General features: G+C 43.2%; 1 protein-coding gene across 6 annotated transcripts in view; it reads right to left on the bottom strand.

Moving 5' to 3' along the window:
* The window catches only part of AUTS2 (activator of transcription and developmental regulator AUTS2), an 800,615-nt gene that overhangs the window by 24,749 nt on the left and 756,715 nt on the right, over positions 1–19,151 (bottom strand). For 3 of the 6 annotated variants that reach the window (XM_052803416.1, XM_052803420.1, XM_052803422.1), the window contains 3 exons: positions 3,291–3,768; positions 1,447–1,700; positions 245–486 (listed from right to left, as the gene is read on the bottom strand). In XM_052803416.1, the coding sequence (XP_052659376.1) occupies positions 245–486; positions 1,447–1,700; positions 3,291–3,768 (974 nt within the window). The remainder of the gene's footprint in view (positions 1–244; positions 487–1,446; positions 1,701–3,290; positions 3,769–19,151) is intronic. The other 3 variants (XM_052803419.1, XM_052803421.1, XM_052803418.1) reach the window with 2 other exon arrangements.

The following is a 19,151-nucleotide window of genomic DNA, read 5'->3' as shown; positions in this document are numbered from 1 at the left end:
ACCAGAGTGCACCACTCCAAGCACTGGGAAGTCCCACTTACGAGTGCCCTTTCAGCCAGCAGCCTGGTCCTTCAGCCCCTGCGCTGCCACCTGAACCTATGGCACATGTGACAATCATGAGGAAGGGACAGCCATTCCTCTCCTACCCAACCACACCTGGACAGCAGAGTACTCCTTCCCCACAACCTGGGAAATTCTTAAATTTTTGTAATAAAGAATAGAGTTGTGCTCTACTTATCCTCACATTTCTGCCTGGGGTACGCACCATGGGCGGTGCTGGCGTTGGCATGATGGCAGTGGGTGGGATGGCGTGAGGGAAAGGCGTGAAGGTGTGCTGGTGTGTGTGTTGGTGTGTGTGCTGGTGCTGGTGCTGGTGCTGGTGGAACTCGGTCCTCAAGTACGGTGGCGGGCCGAGGGAGGCCCCACGATCTGCACTCTGCGAGGCCAAAAATCGCGTGTTTAGTTCCTGACGGAGAAGATCTTGTTCTGAAATACAAACAGCAAAACAACCCCCCGTGAGCTCAGGGGCTTTTCCAGACCTTGTGCCACTTACGTTTTGTGGTGGTAGCAACGCTGTATTTAAAACTTCCTGGTGGTAAATCACAACACTATACAGGGTAAGAAAGCTCCCTCGGATCTTCCCCAAAGGCCTCAGAAACAGACGAAAGTCTCCCTTTCCCCTCTCTCACCAAGCCTGTCTTCACTACAGCATTCCTCTGAGCATTAACCTGAGGGTTCTCCCTGAATTTGTATGGACATGGACATAGTCCTAAATAGGTGAGGAGGTACAGGTAAGCTGGAGTGAGAGTAAACATCAAGTGGCTGCTGCTAACATGAGTACCCTGCTGCATGGACACAAAATGATGTTACTCAAATGCTGAAAATCCTCCATTTTCTTCCCCCAGTTCCCTCTCAGTGACCCAGGAAGAACAGACACTTCACAACTCCCCACAGTCCAAGTCTAAAAGACCACCATTCTCTCCACTGATAAAAATCTCTACATCTCCACCCTGTTCCCCCAAACCCTTGCACGTATACGAGCTCAGGACCGCTGTGTGCACAGCCACTGGAGACCTTTCCTCTAGCCAGGGAAGCAAGGCTGAGCACAGACCACAACTGCAGCAAAGACATTCGCTCAGGGGGGTCACATATTCTGTGTGGGCACATTACGAACTCTAGTGTTTTTACCACGGGGAGAAAAAAATAGACATGGAAAAAGCACGGCCTTCCAAAAATATTCATTCCCAGGGCAGAAGACATGTCATTGGGTATCTCTAGTGTTTTTGGCTTTGATATCACTCCAAATCATTCAGCAATGAGTACAGCTTCTACCCAACGAACAGCTCCCATCTAATGGACCAAAAGGAATTATTCTGACTAAAACTGGAGAATTGACTTCCTACGCTACGCTAGACATGCTCAGGTCATGATCCATCTGTCTCTTACCTGAGTAAGTACTACCAGCTGGGTGTCCTGGAACCTGCAGTGTCCCTGACGTCAATGGAGGTGGAGGAGGCAAAGCCGTAGGAGGGGCAAACATATTGGGGTGATGTGGGTGTGCGGGGGGCTGGAGGGTGGGCGTGAAGGTATGCAGCGGGCTGTGGCTGGGTAAAGAGAGGGGGAATGGTGAGGCTGAGGGGTGGTGAGATATGTGTGGAGGAGGGGCCTGAGTCTTGGCAGGAGTGCTGCTTCTGCTGCTGCTGTTAATGAAAAGAAAAGCAATTAAGTGTTGCATGGAAGAGAGAAAAGCTCCAAATGTACACATACACAACCCCACCAAGCTATGTGTGGCCCACGTTAAACACATTACTAATCTAAGTTATACATTATAAATGCAAGTTACTATTCTACTTTTCTAGCAATACCATGGTGATACTCCTTTCTCCAACCATCTGCTGTACCTTTTCTAGTATCTTTTACTTCCTGTGGTCTCTCCACACCAAAACCCAAGACATATTCTCCCTTTCTCTAAGAGGCTGATATTCTGTCCTCCACCAACACAGGAATGACACACAGAGGAGTAATCAACCCTGTGCATTCGTTACTTAATTATCAGGTCCTTTCTACATGACTGCTTCCAACTTGTGTTTTCAGGCAAACGAAGCTCAAAATCAGTGATCACTGCATTAATAAAAGTTTAGGGTTTTTTTTGCTATGACTTAGTAAGACGAAAGACTGCAGAAAATGTGAAACGAAGTTGAGAAGGCAACAATGGATATATGCTTATTGTACAATTAATGCCTCTACCCCCACAATATAGAGAAGATGAGTCAGCAAAATAAATATTTGTGATTACATTGGTTGCAATTTTTCAGGTTTCGTTTCCTACTAATGAGTATTTAAAATATATTCACGTAATGCTTAATTCTACTTGTCATTATTTCAAGTAATGACATGCTTCTATTGCAGTGATTTTTAAAGACAAGCAATACCAACTTGGTTAAAAATAAATCAAGGTCTTAAACACCTCCCAGTCTTTAGTCAAACCCTGAAGCAACCATAAGGATGGTTCACCAGGTCTTGAAGGACACCATCTTCCTGCTGGAAGCTCAGATTTGGTGAAGATGACCTAGTACTGACAGCATTAGCTTAGAGCAGGGGAAACCTGAGGTCCCTGACTCACAGAGACGTCATGGGCTCCTGTTGTTTAATCTCTCTGTTCATCTTTGTTATCCCCCTATAAAAGGCAGAGTTTTATCTCACTGTGGCCAGGTGAAGAGAAAAACATTGAAGACTGCAAGGTGTCAGCAGTGCAGGAAAAAATTAAGCTTTAAAGTCACTGGGGCAAGACCGTTTGTGCTAGGCTGTCAGCAGGGCCAACAGCAGCTCTATCATACTTCTTGCTCTAGGGCTTGTCAGTAGCTGGAGAAATCAGAAGATGTTTACAGGGATGGGAGGGTAAAAGAAGTTAGCCTTCAGAGAGCAGCCCAACCTGCAAGAATTGGGATTTTCTTCCCCTGGTCCATATTGCATAAAATCCCCTCCAAAAACCCGAGTCTACAGTGACAGGCAGGAAAAGTAAAAGCAAATTAATGAAGTGCTTGAGAATACCTAACATTTATGGGAACGCTAGATCAGAAATAAAGTGATCCTGGCTCATTTCAGGGAAGGAATTACAGTTAAATGCACAAAGTCCCCTTTATTCCCCAGTGATGGGACGGGATGTGCTGCCACTTCTCTCCTTTAGCTAATTCATCTCCACTTCCTCCAGGCACGGTAAAGCATCGCCACCAGGCAGCAAGTCTGCAGAGACACGGGGCTTCAGCGCGCATGCATTTCTGTTTGCCTACCTTAAGCTGTTGAGGCTTAAACTGCTGCTGTTATAGGCAGAGAGTGGCTGCGACAGGCTCTGAGAGGCCGGATGGGGCTGCACCGGAGGGAGGTTTGGATGGGCCGGCTGCACCGGCGACTGCGGCCGGGGCAGGTGCTGGACGGGCAGCTGCGGCGCAGGCAGGCGGGCGGCTTCTTCTGGGGCTGGTGGCAGCTGGGCGGCTTGCGGCGGGGGCGGCTGGGCAGGGGCCTCCGGCCGCGGGGCGAGCGCAGGGCTGGGGCAGGGTGCCTCAGGCTGCGGCTCCAACTGGGGCTGGGCCAAAGGCTGTGTCACCTGAGGACAAGGGTCTTTAGGCACCACAGGCTCAAGTATGGGGTCTTTACTGCTGTCCTGGCTCTTCTCTTGACTCCTTTCTAATCCTGATATTTTCGGGACAGCTGGGCCCCTAGCACCAGGGTCGTCATTTTCAGCTAGCGTACTGACTCCTAACTCTTTATCTGCAACAACAAAAGAAAGAGATAGAACAGTTAAGTGCGTGACGAAATGGGCAAAATCAAACTAACTGCTGTGCCAGAGTCGCGCTCCGGGCAGTTACGTTTTGTTCTCATCAAGGACTGTGCCAATGTGAAACCAAATCAAATCCAAAGTCATTTCCAGCAGCATCCCTAACCCTCAAGTCCTTCTCCTAATACTTCTTCTCCTATTTTATCGTAAGGAGAGAGTTTCTGGTTGTCTTCATTAATGTATAAAAAAGCAAGCACACAAAAGTTGAACTGAGTGCAGTGGTTCAAGTGCTCTAAGAATCCTGAGTCAGACCTCCCCAAAAATCCCCACCTCTGCCTTAGTGAAAATATCACAAGGGGTTGTGCTTTGCTTCGGTCTGTCTCTGTAGCACAATATACATTGGGTCCTCCGTACTTGCCCCCTGGGTCTTGTCTCCTAGGGATTCATTTCCCAACTTTCCCATGCAACCGTGCTAGCATTTCATCAATTTGTAAGAGAAATTAGATTTGCACAATAATCGCGTGAGTCTGAGATTTGGGGCCATAAAACAGCGCTGATAAATTTGTGAGTGTAGGCAATATAATCTGTATGCATATTTGGCAAAATCAGTCCCTAAATGATCACATAAAAACCACTTAAATTATCTACTGAATCACGTAAGCACAAATTGCTGCAGTGCAAGGGGGAGAGCTCTGCAGGAAGCCAGGCTCCACTGCGTTCTCCGCTTGGAGAACTGGTTATTTTCTAGGCACGTCCCTTTATCCCTAATTACTATTATATGTTTACTATAACATCTCTATTATCTGGGCTGCCAGATGAACAGAAAAAAAAGGTTAAGGGAAATAACATATTTTTTGCCACGATTTTTCTTTTGGTGACATTCATTTTTGACATTACTTTTCAGAAGAATGGCCCAAGAAGTCAAGAAGGCAACGTGATTAGTCCTGAATATGTTTTCTTTAAAGACATGAGAGCTGGACAACACACTCTGCATGTGAGTGTGTGCATCTGCCTCTCATCTTCTTTCTCTGATAACTCTCCTCAAAATAAACCACCTGGTAGAGAGACCCTGTTTAGTGCTACTATTTTCTATTATTGTCACTCAATCATCACTCCCTTACTGACCCACTGAGGGAACAAATGCAATGTGAGCTCTGTGCCTCATTACATGAGATTTAAACCTTAAAACCCATATTAGTAGGAACCCAAGGTTTTTTGGTTTGGCTGGTTGTGAAATGACTTGGTTTTGTTTTCCAACTCTCTGATAATAATGGATATTATTATAATTTGTGCAATGGTGAGCAGCCTGGTAAAGCAGAGTTCAGATTGTTTTAATAGTTTGTGGACAGGAGATGGGGAAAAAACCTTTTTGGGGCAAAAGGGAGGTAAAGAGGAGAAGAAAGAGAGAGAAAGGGGGGGGGGGGAAGTAAACAGACTTATTTGATGAGGATGTACTTTAATCACTTCTGGAGCATGCAATCTGTAACAGGCACAGAGGCTCCTCTACGAATTTGGATCAGAACACTGGGGGCAATAGTGGGACTCCAGAGGAATAAAAATAATTACTCTGCTGTATGCCCAAAGTCTCTCTCATTGCAATTAAATGTGAGGTTCTAAATAAAGGAAACTCTGTTTGCATTAATTCTTTGGATCAATCCTGTTTGATCAAACATTATAAGTTAGAGCGTGATCGCCACATGTGTTAAGGCAGGTCCCCAGGGAGGAAAGAAATGAGCAACAGTTTGTTCAGGAATAGGTGGATCTATGTTCCTAGTCTTTACAGGTGTAAGAGTTACGAGATCTATCTTTTTTTTTTTTGACAGAAAGGCTTAATAATTAGGGCTTTGAGGGCTTAGCCTTGTCATTAGAAATTCCCTACAAGATGAATACAGTAGGTGGTCTGAAAATCCTGCAGAGGTGATACTTCCAAATCTATGGGGAACACCTTGCACTCAGTGCATTCATTACATCTTTTCATTTGATATTTTTAGTGTCTCTCGTGTGTGTAACATTTATTCAGCACAGCTCTCTTCTGGGGAGTTTGTTCCTCACGCTGTTGCTCCTCCGCCCCTGGAGAAAAGGGCTATGAATCCTAGTGTCTCCTGGGTATTTTTTGCTGCTGCTTACATCTTCATTACACAGCCCCTTCAGTACCATTCCTGTTAGTTCATAGCTCAGAAGATGCTGTATTTAGTAAGATAATATTATTCCAAATGTCAAACACTGAACGTGCGCACAGTTTCTCCCTCCCTCCGTCTTGCACCATTGCACCTACGCTATACCCCAAAACGCTATCAGATGTCCAGGAGTCTCTCTAACCCCAGTATGCCTGGTACATGCATCCCTGCATGACTGATAATTATCATACATAAACCAGAAAGAATTCTTCATCCCACAGTATCTATTTAGGGAGTTGAAATCCCACATCAGTGATGAACGCTACCAATTTTATGTTTCATAAGGAGGGCTCAAGTCTTCATCAACAGTACTTCAAGGTCATACATACAAGATTACTCTTTTTCTACCAGCACGTCTTTGCACATCACATTATTTCTGGATGTTGACTGACTAGCTCAGTGTAAAAACTAAGGGGAAAAAAATCCTTCATGTCACTATGACACAGACAAGCCAACTACACAACTTTCTGAGTTTGTTTATACATCATAGGAATTCATCTCCATCCAATAGCTAAAGAAGCAAGCAAGCTAACTTTATTTGATGGCAGTGTCCATACTCTATTTTGTATAAAGTGAAATTACTGCATCGGTATTCGGAAGAGCAGTAACTGTGATGTAACTTCTGTGCTGACACAGGCTTCCCTTTTTCCACTGGGTTGATATTGCATCCAGCAGCAGTCAGTCTTTTTACCGAAAAAGGAATAAAGCCATAATTCGATGCTCTCTGAGGACTGAGGAGAAATATTGGCTAAGCTTGTCCCACACAGACAGGACATGCAATTTCCATTATCTTCCTTTCCTGTCTTTGCCCTTTGATGTGTCTTAAATCTCAAATTCCTCTATTTTTCACTTAACATACACAATCTGGGGATCTCTCAAGATGCAGGACTCTCAGTCCTCTCCAAGTAACACAAGTGCTGTTAGCAGTCTGCTGTGTCTACGTGATTATTACTTGGTTGGCTCAATAACACCAGAGGAGCAGACAAGGCCACACTGGGAAGACCTGAAAGTAAACCAAATGACTGCATGTGAACTAGAGAGACTCTGCAGCTGTGAGTTTACATTATATTTTATACACATTCTATGAACATACACATATACACATGCACTCCCATGTGTCTGTATACATGTATGTTACGTGTAATACATATGCATTTATATTTATACCCATATCTGTTATATGTATACACATCGTTAACAGAGAAATACACAGTGCATGCAAACACTTCCATTAAAAGACATGGATTTTTATAACGAACACAGGTTATATGCAGCGTTCTGCTGAAATGCCGTTGCCTCTCTTCCTAATGAGCAAACCAGTAAAATTTGACCTAAACTCTCTGTTCTGGCTCCTTTGTACCATTTGGGTGATCCAAAAGAGCTAGAGGATGGCCAGAGATGGCCAGTTGAGAACATCACAGCCACAAGACGAAGCCCAACTGTTCTTCTGCTGACAAAACGGCCCTGTTGAAATTCACCAAATTTGAAATTCCCAGAGATTCACCAATAATGAACGCTCTAATTTTGCCTGGTCAAGTGTTGTTTGCAGATAGGTTCACTGTGTTTGGTTGCACCGAAGACCACAGAGGATGCTAAGTGCCAGCACAGGGCATTTCATCACGAGAGCTGGGGCACCACCAACCTGGCCAGGTCCCGAGTGGCAGCCAAGGACATATGAACTGGGCATCTCTGACCTGACCCAATGGTACTTGGGGAATGAAATCTCCTTAGACAACGTCCTGCATGATGCTGTCAACTTACAGTGGCCAAACCTGTTTTCTAAACACGAAATCATCCAACTTTTCCATGTCCAGGTCTGGAACAACTCAGTTTCATTCAGAAATCAGACTGTATCATATCCTGTCACTCTTCCTTCTGTCTACATTAGGATTCAGCCTCTCTGTGTCTGGCCTGCAAGTATTCAGGCGTCTTAAGAGAGCAATTCAGAATCACCACTGAATTTTCCATTCTCTTGAGGGTTTGGATTAAGCTCAAAATCCTTATTGCACAAGTAGGAAAATTATAGGAGTTTTCAGTGTTTTGCAGCATTATCTTTGGCATTGAGCATTCAGCCTACCAAGGAAATATTTTATAGCATTGTTTAACTTAAAAATAGCATTCATTTTCTTTTACTACTTTGATAAGTTAAACTCTTCTCTTGACAATATTACCTCTGCCTAACTAAAATTTTCTGCCAACTTCTTAATGCAAGATAAAAAATTAGATTTTTCAAAAAATATAAAAACTATTTTCTTCAGTTTTAACATGGATAAGTGGGCAGTTGGTGCAAACTGTCACAACCAATACAAACCGTCAGAACTTCTCTGAAGTCAACGGAATGCAGAAAACGTATACGCTGCTGAACACCGGCCCTCGGAGGTATACTTCAAAAAGCATTTTACAAGGCTTGAAATAATTAATCAGATTTAAGACCTGATTGTACATTTCATATTGATTAGACATTGGTCAATGAAACATTTGGATAAATAAAGGCAGATGACAGAAACTATTACTGCAAAGGATGGAAGAGGTTGTTGGGTACACCAGCCAACATGTATCATAAAGGCCCCAGAGCAATGCATCTGTTGTACTGGATACACATAATTTGCTAAAAACAATTTTTCATTTTGAGCACACAGTCATCTTTCATCCTAATTTCCAAGGACACTAACAAAGTATTTGATTATGCAAATTAAAAACATGCGTTCAAAAGCATGGTTACTAGCAGCTCTGTCATCTGCTGATACCAATTATTCCACAGTAAGCAGGTATTTAGTACAACTGAATAGCAAGACTTGTGACACACTTTGTACTTAATTATAAAACAGAGAAGAAAATCATTCAGGACAAAAGATTTTGCTACCTCCTGTTAAAAATGTTTATCTTCTGCGTTGAAATGGATTTAATTGTCAACAATAAAGCTGCAGATCAATGAAAAGAAGCACTTAGTGGAATTGCACAAGATGTTGACAATTCTTCAGTCATTGAGCTGCTTCTGGCCTTGATTTGAGAATGCAGAGTCCTCCAATATTTCACATGAAACAATTTATTTCATCCAGCTGTTAAACAGAACATACGCCATAAATGTAACTCCTATATCCTGTACACTGTGAGTATAATATTGAAAGCACTTGATGTTTGATTTTTTTTTTTTTAAAAAAGTGCCTCTTTACTTAGTAAAAAGGAATGGGATATAGCTTTCTAGAGGAAAGTGAAATACAGAACATCCAAACACCGCGCTCTCTCAGAAATCATCGCATTTTACTTAATAGGAAATAGATGCATGCAATTGTAACATCCTAACAGACCCTAGGAGAAAGCAACACCATGATAGCTCAATCCTGCTTCAACGCGCACACATACACACACACGCACAGCCAAAGGTTTATTTCCAATAGGGAAAATCTCTTGGCTTCGTAACCTTGCCAGTTTGGAAGCAATAAATTACATCATTAACTATGCAACTCTGAAGTATTCAATAGCCAGCTACCAGCACCAGAGTGCTTATTGAAGTGGTCTTTTCTCAAACGGGCTGGCAAACTTCCCACGGGGGAAGTAGCACTGACAAAGTCATTGGGGGATATTCTTGAATAATAACAGGTTTGACCACAAAGAGCTTTAGCTTCCTGTTTCAATTTTGCATTTTAATTAAAGAAATCCAGGTCTTGTAGTCACCGTATTTGTAAAGCACTCCTAGTTTCAAAGAAACATAGACAACGCCTTATTAAACCAGGCCGGAGGTCCATGCTTCCGACCACTGACTGCAGCCAGCAAAAGATTCTTCCAAAACAAGTATAAAAACCTTGCAGCCAGCGTACATAAAACAACCTGTCCAAGCCATGAGACCTCATGCTGATCTCTGGTCAAAGACTGGCTTATACCCAAAAGCCTGAGATTTTCTTGCAAGATTTTCTAGAACTGTGATAACAACCATGGGCTTGTTATGTACATAAATCTCAAGTCCTTTCTGAGCATTTGCAAGTTCTTGCCCATAGCAGTAAATTTCTTAGCATGTCATATGAAAATGTTCCTTCCACAAGGTTTTCATTTCTCACCTTTTAATTCCACTTGGTTCTTGCGAGTCTGTGAGAAAAAGACTTTACAAACCATCAATATCACCTATTCCTTTACAAAATTAAGTTTCTTTCCCTTCTACCTCCTTTATAAGATTTTCAACTCCTATCTTCCCGGTCTTTCTTCCTACGAGACTTTTTCCACATGCCTGATCACTCCTTGTTATTTCTTCTGCTACCTGGTTGCACCTCTTATGCTTCTGCAACATTTCTTTAGGAAGCGGCTGACCCACACTGCAGAGCCCTCAGCAGCTGGACCACTCATTATACCAAAGCATTTTCATCCTCACCATATTATTCACTACCCGATTCCTCACTCACATTGCGAGTAGCTGTTCCCAGCCTGCAGCTGCAGACATGAGTGAAGGTCTGCATTAAACCATCGCTAGTAACACTCACCTTCTTGCCTTGACTTGCCCCAGCCACTTCAGAGCCCTGCAAGGTCTATAGGCACCTGCATGTTTTGGTTTCATGTGCATTGCTCTGAGTTTGTCTAAACTGACTCTCAGTCCCTCTTCTCTCAGCCTGATGATGTTTCTCTATGGTTTCTAACAGCTCTCTCCAGCTCCAGCTAGCACAGGTACCCTTCGATCATGTGTAACTGCTGCTCTTTGCTCCCCTGTCTTTCACAGCGACCAACTTAGGGCAGAGGACTCGAGACTTCAGCTGCCCTTAATCCAATGCCACGTTGCAAACAGATCATGATGAAAATAACCCAACTCTCTGCTTTCCTTTCCTCAGCTACATTTTGCTGGTAACAGTCCTTTGCTTCTTGGTTTGTAACAAGTGAGCTTCCACAGTAGCCTTTTCTTCAGGATCTTCTTCAAAGGCCTTTTGCAAGCCTGGATAAATTATCGTAATTTGAATGTTTGCTACTTTGACACCTAAAAGGCATTAAACCAGCTCAGTGAGACAACATTCCTCTCAAAATCTTCCTTGACTGAATTTCCTACCGCAACCTTCCAAGCGCTCTTCAGGCACATGTTTAGTCACTCTGCTTATAAAAGGCAAGCTGGTGGTGTGTGCATCTCCTTTGCTAGTGCTGGGAAAACAGGATGGGCTGCTGGTCCTTATCCCCAAACTTGTCCCCAGGCCACACAACCCGACAAGCTCAGCTCCAGCACACATGCAAAAGGAGTGGAGCGAAAACTGCTGTGAGCGGAGACGAAACACCTGGAGACTCAGGCCAAGATGCAACACCGAAGCCCTCCACCTCTCAGAGAGGAGTAGACGCTTGCAAAGGTCTGTCCAGTCCAACATCACTTTGGTTTGGCTTCAGAAAAGAGCCTTCCCCTCTACCCTTTTGGCTATTACACAAATACCCTGTGACCCACCCAGTGGGCAGAGCAGAAGCATGATGAGAGCATTTCAAACCTGCCAAGAGTAAAGGAGGTGGCAGTACAAGACACTCATCAAAGAAAGAAAACACAGCAAGGCTTGATTATTTTCTCCAATTATCAATAGGGACTGGATAACCTCAGCACAAGGTTAACCCCATCACAGGGCGAGGGAAGAATAATATACTGGGTTTATCCATCACCCCCCCTTCCTTACTATTGATTTGCCTTGGCCAGGTAGCTGCAATATTCCCTCAAATGCTCATGACATCTGCTCATCCCGCTCGTATGTGACAGGATTACTTGAATGAGCTTGAACAAAACTGGCTTTCAAAAGCAGCTTGAAAAGTATCACCTTATGAACACTGATCGAATTTAGCATGACAGCTCAGTTTAATATATGAAGGACAAAAAAGATATGTGTGATATGTTTATACAGAAAAAGAACACATTTATTCCCCCTGAGAGTTGTCCCACCCATAACTCACCAGACACATACCACTGGTTCCTTTGTGAATTTGTTCTTTAGAGCCAACAATTTTCTATTCTGTTTTTAAAGGCATGATGTCCATGTAAGTAGAGAGCTTAAGAACTCCAGTGCCTCTCTTGCTAACGCTAAGATGAAACTCAGCATGACCATGACAATACGCACTTTTAATTACAACTATTTTAGCTCATTAGTGTCTACAGGAAAACTTTGCTGAGCTTACACATCGCTACTCCACCGATCAGTGTTGCTTTACAGTATTCTCACGCATGGCACTATTTTGCTCGTGTTTCCAATGCTGCAGAGAAAAAGATGGACATTATCCAACTGTCTGCTCTAACATAGTATCGTTTAGGAAGAATTCTTCTGGTCTGGGTCATATCGATAAATGTAGAAACAAGATTTCAATGTTGCTGGTCAACAAAGGGTCTCATTAAATGTGTCAATTATATGTGCCTAGTAACACCCATCTCTTTTTAAATTGTTTGAATTTTTTTTATTGGGCTAAAATACATCCCATGAATTTAACTTTTAAAGGGGGAAAAACAGGGGCAAAATTACTGAATAGGTTTAAATATACAGCTGTACCATAACTGAAGATCTACCACTCCATTTTTGTTTCATTGCTTTGACACCATAGTTACTAAAAGCTTTTCTTTGTATGTAAACATGACTCTGGATACCAAATTCCTCCTGTGCGGGACAGTGGTAGAGGACTTAAAAGACTTTATAGAAATTAAAATAGAAAAGAATATGAAATTGAGAAAAAAGCATGATCATGTCAACGACTCTTCGGCATGTACCAGTCTTGTTCTTACATCATTCTATAGCATTTTATAAACAGGAATATGATATTCTATTAAAGCCTGTATGATAATTCAAAAATTGAAAAGTCTCTAGCTTCTTATTACAGCCATTCATAAGGGAGCATCACTATCTCCTGTAGAATTCAATGAAGGTAATGTGCGCCTTTTCTGGTCCAAAGGTCTCCTGATGTCTTCTCTACCTCAGTAAGAGGCCCTACATAATTACTCTGAAACGTTTGCTTTGCCATCTTGTTTTCGTGACCATGGCTCTCCCAGTCTGCTCTTTACATCTATTCAACATTGACTAGTTTGTTCCAATTACTTGAACTAAATGGACACCAGTCGGACTGCAGCCCTCCCCAGTCACCAAACCTACAAAAACAAATGAAATGAAATCTGACTATTTGCGTAAGTCAAATTAATTTCCAGACACGGAGGTGGGGAGATGATGGGAGACTGGCAGGTCTCAGAGAGATGCTGATTTGTGCCTGTCAATCTGTATCAATGTTAATCACAATCAGAAAGGCTGTGCTGCCGACCAGCTCTGGTTTCACAGATGTCAGGACAGCTGGTGGTTCCTGGTAGAGTAAATTTTGGTACAGCAAAGAGTCAGTTATATCCTAATTGCTCCATACAATGTCGCATGTTTTACTCAAATCAGCTGAACTCTCACTACATTTACCTATGACATGAGGGGTTTTCTTCCTTATAAATACATACAGAAGGACTCTGTGAAACAGGATTTTTGATAGGATTACTGACTTATCGAGCATGGTGCCTGCCCTCCAACAGACCTGGAGCAATAACATGTTGCAACACGTCAAGCCAACTGGGCATCTCTATGTGATCAGGAAAGTCTTTTCCTTAACCCCTCTGAATGACCAGCTTACAACGTGGAACAAAGGTCTCGCAGTGCTCATCATCGCAGGGATATCACTTGTACCACTGTATCTTTTTGCTAGAAGATTAACTAAAATTTCAGAGAACACTAGCCATGGTAGTTTGTAGAAAATGGAATTTGGGATGCTACCTTTTTTTACTACCAACTTGAAAGCAAAATCCAAGCTAAGGTACAAAGTCAGACTGAAGCACTTGTGAACTACCTGTTCACTACTGAGGTACATGTTGTCTTCAAGGAAGCTCTAACTGAAGTGTTTCTTCCCAGAGATTTAGATTCTCTCTGCACTGTCCATACAGATCACTAAAAGACACTGAATTGGTGTGAAAGGGCCTTCACACATCAGAAGCAGCAGTGCTCACCTTTACTGTATGCTCACTGATGGACCTGTCCTCAATGAAAACAGCAGAACAGCAGGTCAGTGGTGTTTTCTTTATGATAGAGAACCTGTCTGAGAAGCAGCCACATGAACACATCCTAAAACACACCAGCATGAATGAACACTGGCTTGTAGCAGACATAAGCACCCCCAGCTTAATGTCAGCTCAGCACCTCACTCAAAAATCTAAATAAATACCCTCAGTCCCACAATAAATGGTGAGCAATGAGGACCAGATTAAAGCCAAATCTGCCATACACATACTTCCACTGGAACTATGATATGGTTAATTAGTTGGTAGAATACAAGACTGACACAATAGTGTCCTACATGTAGAAAAGACACCAACATCGGGGTACAAAGTCTGAAGCTGAAGACAACTCTGACTGCTGCAGGGTAATTTTGCAATCCAAAACACAGGGATTTTCTATACAAACCGAAATCATTACCCTGTGCATGCTTCAAAATACCATTTGAAAAATGTCCTATGCTCCTAACTTTTATTTTGATTCACGCTGTGCATTGCTGAGGCTAATTATTATCCAGCAACTGGTGCATTCAAAGACTCAAGCCTTACACGCAGGACTTTGTGGTGTTGCCTCCATGTTGCAAGGAACTGTAATTCTAAAAGGATTAAAAGTTTACCAGCACAGCCATGTAAAGTAGAAAATGAATTGTTCACTCATCTCTGTTTGAAAATTAGATTACAGGCTCCAAGTGAGCTGAAATACAGAATGAGGCAAATCCATGTGATTAGCTCACAGGTGGCCAGTGAGCCTTTTCTATGCTTCAAAGTCTGGCAGATTCCTATTAGCTGCAATAATAAAAAGGATGTGTACTTATCCTTTGGCCCAAACCCTGCCCTGTGCCAACACAGCTACCTGCTGTGCTAATCCTCAGAACCAATATAATCATCCTCAATTGTTATTTCATAAGTTTGCTCAGCTGTCATTTAGGATATACAGTATGTGTGGCACAGAGCCGTGCTGCTGACTGCATGGTGAGCCGATTTCTACACGGGTTCCAGTTCCCCACGACACTATAAATGGAGGGAAGGAATCGCGGTGCTTAGCCAGGACAGCCCCACATTGTCAGCAGCTGGTTTCCCAGGCATAAGAGCAAAGACTCTTTATACACATAAACAGTTTGTACCATTAATCATGAGTGTTTCCTCTAAATAAACAAACACAGTTTCCCATTTATCTTCTCTCTCCAGGAGGCACCCGTGTGAGTGTCAATTCAGCAAAATACATCACACATTAGATCAGAAAACAGAAGAGACAGCTATTCCAGGGATGGGTATAGAGGTCACATGTGATGCATAACATCAATGGTCCATTTAATACAGTATTTGCTTTCTGACTCACACCAGTTGCAGATGCAGTGGGATGATGTGAATGCAACACGTAGTCATAACCTGCACACAAGGAAAGCTCTTCCAAGCCCTCTCAGCAAGAGGCCGGTTAACATAATGAACCTTGAGGGTTGCTCCCTCTGGCAAACCGATATCCCACCTGGTAGAAGTGTGATAATTTTTTTATTATTTCTATAAACATCTAATAATCCTCTGAATCCTCCTAAGCTCCTGATCTTAACATTATCTTGCGTCAGGGAGCTCTACAACTCAACTTACAATCTCCTTTTGTTACTTTTAAATGCGTTCGGCAGGGAAATGAGAAGCCATCTCCCTATTTCCACATTACAGGTTCACCAGAATATTTCAAATTAACTTTATCAAACCTTTTTGAGACCAAAATTTAAAACAAATGTTGAACAAGTGGGGCTCTGGATAGGGACAGGGGGAAACAAGTGCTAGAGGCACCTGTTGGAACAGAGGCCATGCTTTGCTTTGCTCCCATAAGAGTCCTTCCACCTCTGCTGCTCACCGCAAAGCAAACTCAAGATCCCGCAAGCACAGAGCATGTCACACTTGCACTCCTGGCAGATCAAGAGGAGGATCCAGTCTCACAGCACTGCCTCCAGCGGGCACACAGGTCCATGTATCCACCCTTGGCTATGCCTTCCCACCCTGTGCTACCCCCCCTGCCCCCACCAGCCATTCTATAAGCTGGTCTGGAAAAGTAATCTGAATTAAAAGTAACTTCTCTCTTAATTTCTTTTTTTTTTTTTAAAACCACCATAAGCCTGAACCAGCAAAGCTTGCTTTAAATGACATTGCTGCTGAAAGAAACACTTGCAAAACTCCCCCATCCTTCAGTCCTGTGCAGCAGCACCTGCTGCGCTTCCCTAAACTAGCAACAGCTTCAGTATTAAGGCTCTCGGCCTCCCTCAAGTTATGCACATATTTAACTGGATGTGAAGAGAGTCAATTCTTGATTAACCAGCAGCTGATTATTTGATTTCTGGATGAACACAACAGAGACACCTGGGCTCCTGTGCACCAGCTGGCACACCAGTGGCAGTGTGCCCAGGTGCCAGTGTGCTCAGTGCGTACCTGCTCAGGGATCTTTGTGTCATCTCATCAAAGGTGTCATCGACTTCTCTGCTTGCTGGTGCTACAGCCTCATGCAGCCAGGCTTTCCTGGGTCTGGGTCATCCCCGGTGTCCTACAACCGGGGGTGGTGGTAGCAGCCCTCCCCCAAGCCAAGACTGCACACTGTGCCTGTTACTTCAACAGCTCTGCAAAGTGCCAGCAACAGCCCGCGCTCCAAACCTTTCCAGCAAGGAATCAGCAACTCGCCTTCAGACAGCTGGCAGCCTGAACCCTGCAAAACTGCAAGCTAGGAATTTCCACATTATCTCAAGAACTGGCTTGGAGGTACAAGGCAGAAAAACCCTGTTCACCTGAGCATCCCTTGGCTTGGTGCGCTGCAGAGCTGGCCTGGGATGCAATATCTGAACATCTTCCATCTAGCACAGGTGAACCCTTGAGAAAGGAGTTCTTCTTGCTCAACTTCTGTTTTTATATCAACAGCTGAATAACTCACATTTTATTTTCCCCTCTCTGTTCCTCCTCTCAAAGGCCTTTGATCAGGGAAAACACCCTTGTTAGGGCAGCATTACAGCATGCGCTTAACTTCCAGCACATGCTAAAGCTCACTTAACCATGTATCAGGGTCAGACGTGCTCGGGAGTTTTGCAGAGTTGGGGGCGAAGGGGTTCGGTTCCTGTTCTCCCACTGTTCCCGCTGGCAGCCTGACTCCTCTTGCAGGGCTCAGCTGAGGGCTGTGGCCTTTTGGGTCCCATCGCTTCACACTGCCATGCGCCGGCAGGACCATGCCAACCCCCCGACTTCTGCTCACGGTGCAGCGTGCCTATTTTCCTAACACTGCATTAGCAAACTAGCATGAGTACGTTTCCGTCCAAATTCTAGTAATTTAAAGCAAAATGTTTGAATCTTGGAAATTAACCAAACACTGAATAGTCTTTTACCAGAAGGAGCTGGTTTAGGTAATTAATGCTAACTAAACAAATAGACATTCTGGACAGATTTTTTAACCAACTGGGATGTAAATATTTTCACTCTTGTGGATAATCTCACAGTCAAATCAGTTCTACAAATATCCACAATAATCCCTTTTCTTTTTTTCTCTCTTTTGCTATCTGTCTCAGGTAGAACAGTGTAAATGCTTAGCAGTACAAAGTGAAGGCAGCTTCACACTTGCAATTTGGGTAAAAAGGTGCTCATTTGGTTTCAGGAGTCAACACAGCTGACCTTGTTGCAGCATTACAGCCTTTAAATCTTCCACATCACAGACTTTGACCCCAAGCTTCCTCCCAGTTGAGGCTTTCATTTAAATCTCTTGCTATGATTTAGCAAGGTGGCAAGATAGGTCCTGGCAGAAAGGCAGCAGGAAAAAAGGACATTTCCATAACAGGTTTTGTTTCCAAGGAGCAGAGGCCCAGCCCCACAAGCTGGCTGATGGGAGAGAGGCCTTATCCAAATGTCCTAAAATCCACAGGGCTGCAGATGGCAGTGTCGAACAGAAGGTTCAGTGCCTTACAAAGTAAATTAAGAATAGGCCGATCTGTGGCACGAAATATCCATCTTGGAGCGAGGGGAACCTTTACAAATAACATTTATTTAAGAAAAATACTTTAAAATTAGGAAAAAAACCCCCCACTTTCAGCTTTATACTATTTTTAATTCTTTTCACAAAGGGAGGTGAAACTAAAAACAAACGTTTACTGGGTGTTGGGAGACCAAATCAAGCCCATATGATGTTTCAACAGCAGCCCAGCGAAATAATCAATACCTTCCAATTCATGTTATTGAGTTTTTCACATCCTTGCAGGCATGAGACTTCAGATGAAAGCATTAGAATTGCCAAATTGTTCAATTTGCTCTAGTTCAGATATTTCACACTGACATTTTTTATGATGGTGTGAGGAAGCTTGATCGAGAGAAGCTCTTGAAAGTCAAAGTGGACTTTAACTCCCCAAATTCCCTATCTTGCTTCGCTTTGGGATCCAAGGCGGCTTTATGCAAAGCGTTAGAGAACTATGAAATGTTTCCTTCTCTCTCTTTTGTCCTCTCTTACTTGCTTCAGTTTAAAGGGACTTTAGGAAGAAACAAAAATGCCTTCTGCTACTACCTCTGTTTAATCACATCAGAATTACAAGAGATTACACACCTATAAACTGCATTACCATGAAATAAAAGTACATATCTGTGCCACACAGCCCAGAAACACACACACTTCCCTGCAGAGTGGGATGAGTTTCCTCAACACCCCATCTTGTCTTTTTATGAGAGTTTTGATAATATAATTCTGCACTACGTAGCAGTCACAGTAACAAGTTGTTTGGACCACTGCAAAACAGCAAGAGCTCATTAAGTCTTAGAGAATGTTTGCAGCTATTTTAGCAGAGATGTGATTTGTTATGACATAGGAAAACTATTATTTTACCAGCTTTAATAGGTAACAGATATGCCGAAGCACATGCTTCTTTCTTACAAGGCTACGAGAAGCTTTTAGCAATAACCCTTAAGGACGTATTGGGCAAACTGATCTCGCAACATCTCCAAATATATAGAGAAAACGATCTGAACTATGGAAAATCACCATGATTCAGGGACAGTGCACTAGACTAGAAGATTAAAGTTCTGCTCCGGCTCCCTCAAGATGCAGTTAGGTCAGTGCTTGTCCCTGTCTCCTCTTCCAAGTATTGAGATGATGAGCTTTTCAGGGCAGGGGCTGCTGTAAAACAAGAATGAGCTCTTGCTTAAGGCCTCTCTGTATTCGTTTCATGAAAAT

Source organism: Harpia harpyja, chromosome 12 (genome assembly GCF_026419915.1).
Source record: "Harpia harpyja isolate bHarHar1 chromosome 12, bHarHar1 primary haplotype, whole genome shotgun sequence".
NCBI classification, from domain to species: Eukaryota; Metazoa; Chordata; class Aves; order Accipitriformes; family Accipitridae; genus Harpia; species Harpia harpyja.
This window is presented reverse-complemented; position numbering and strand designations above follow the sequence as displayed.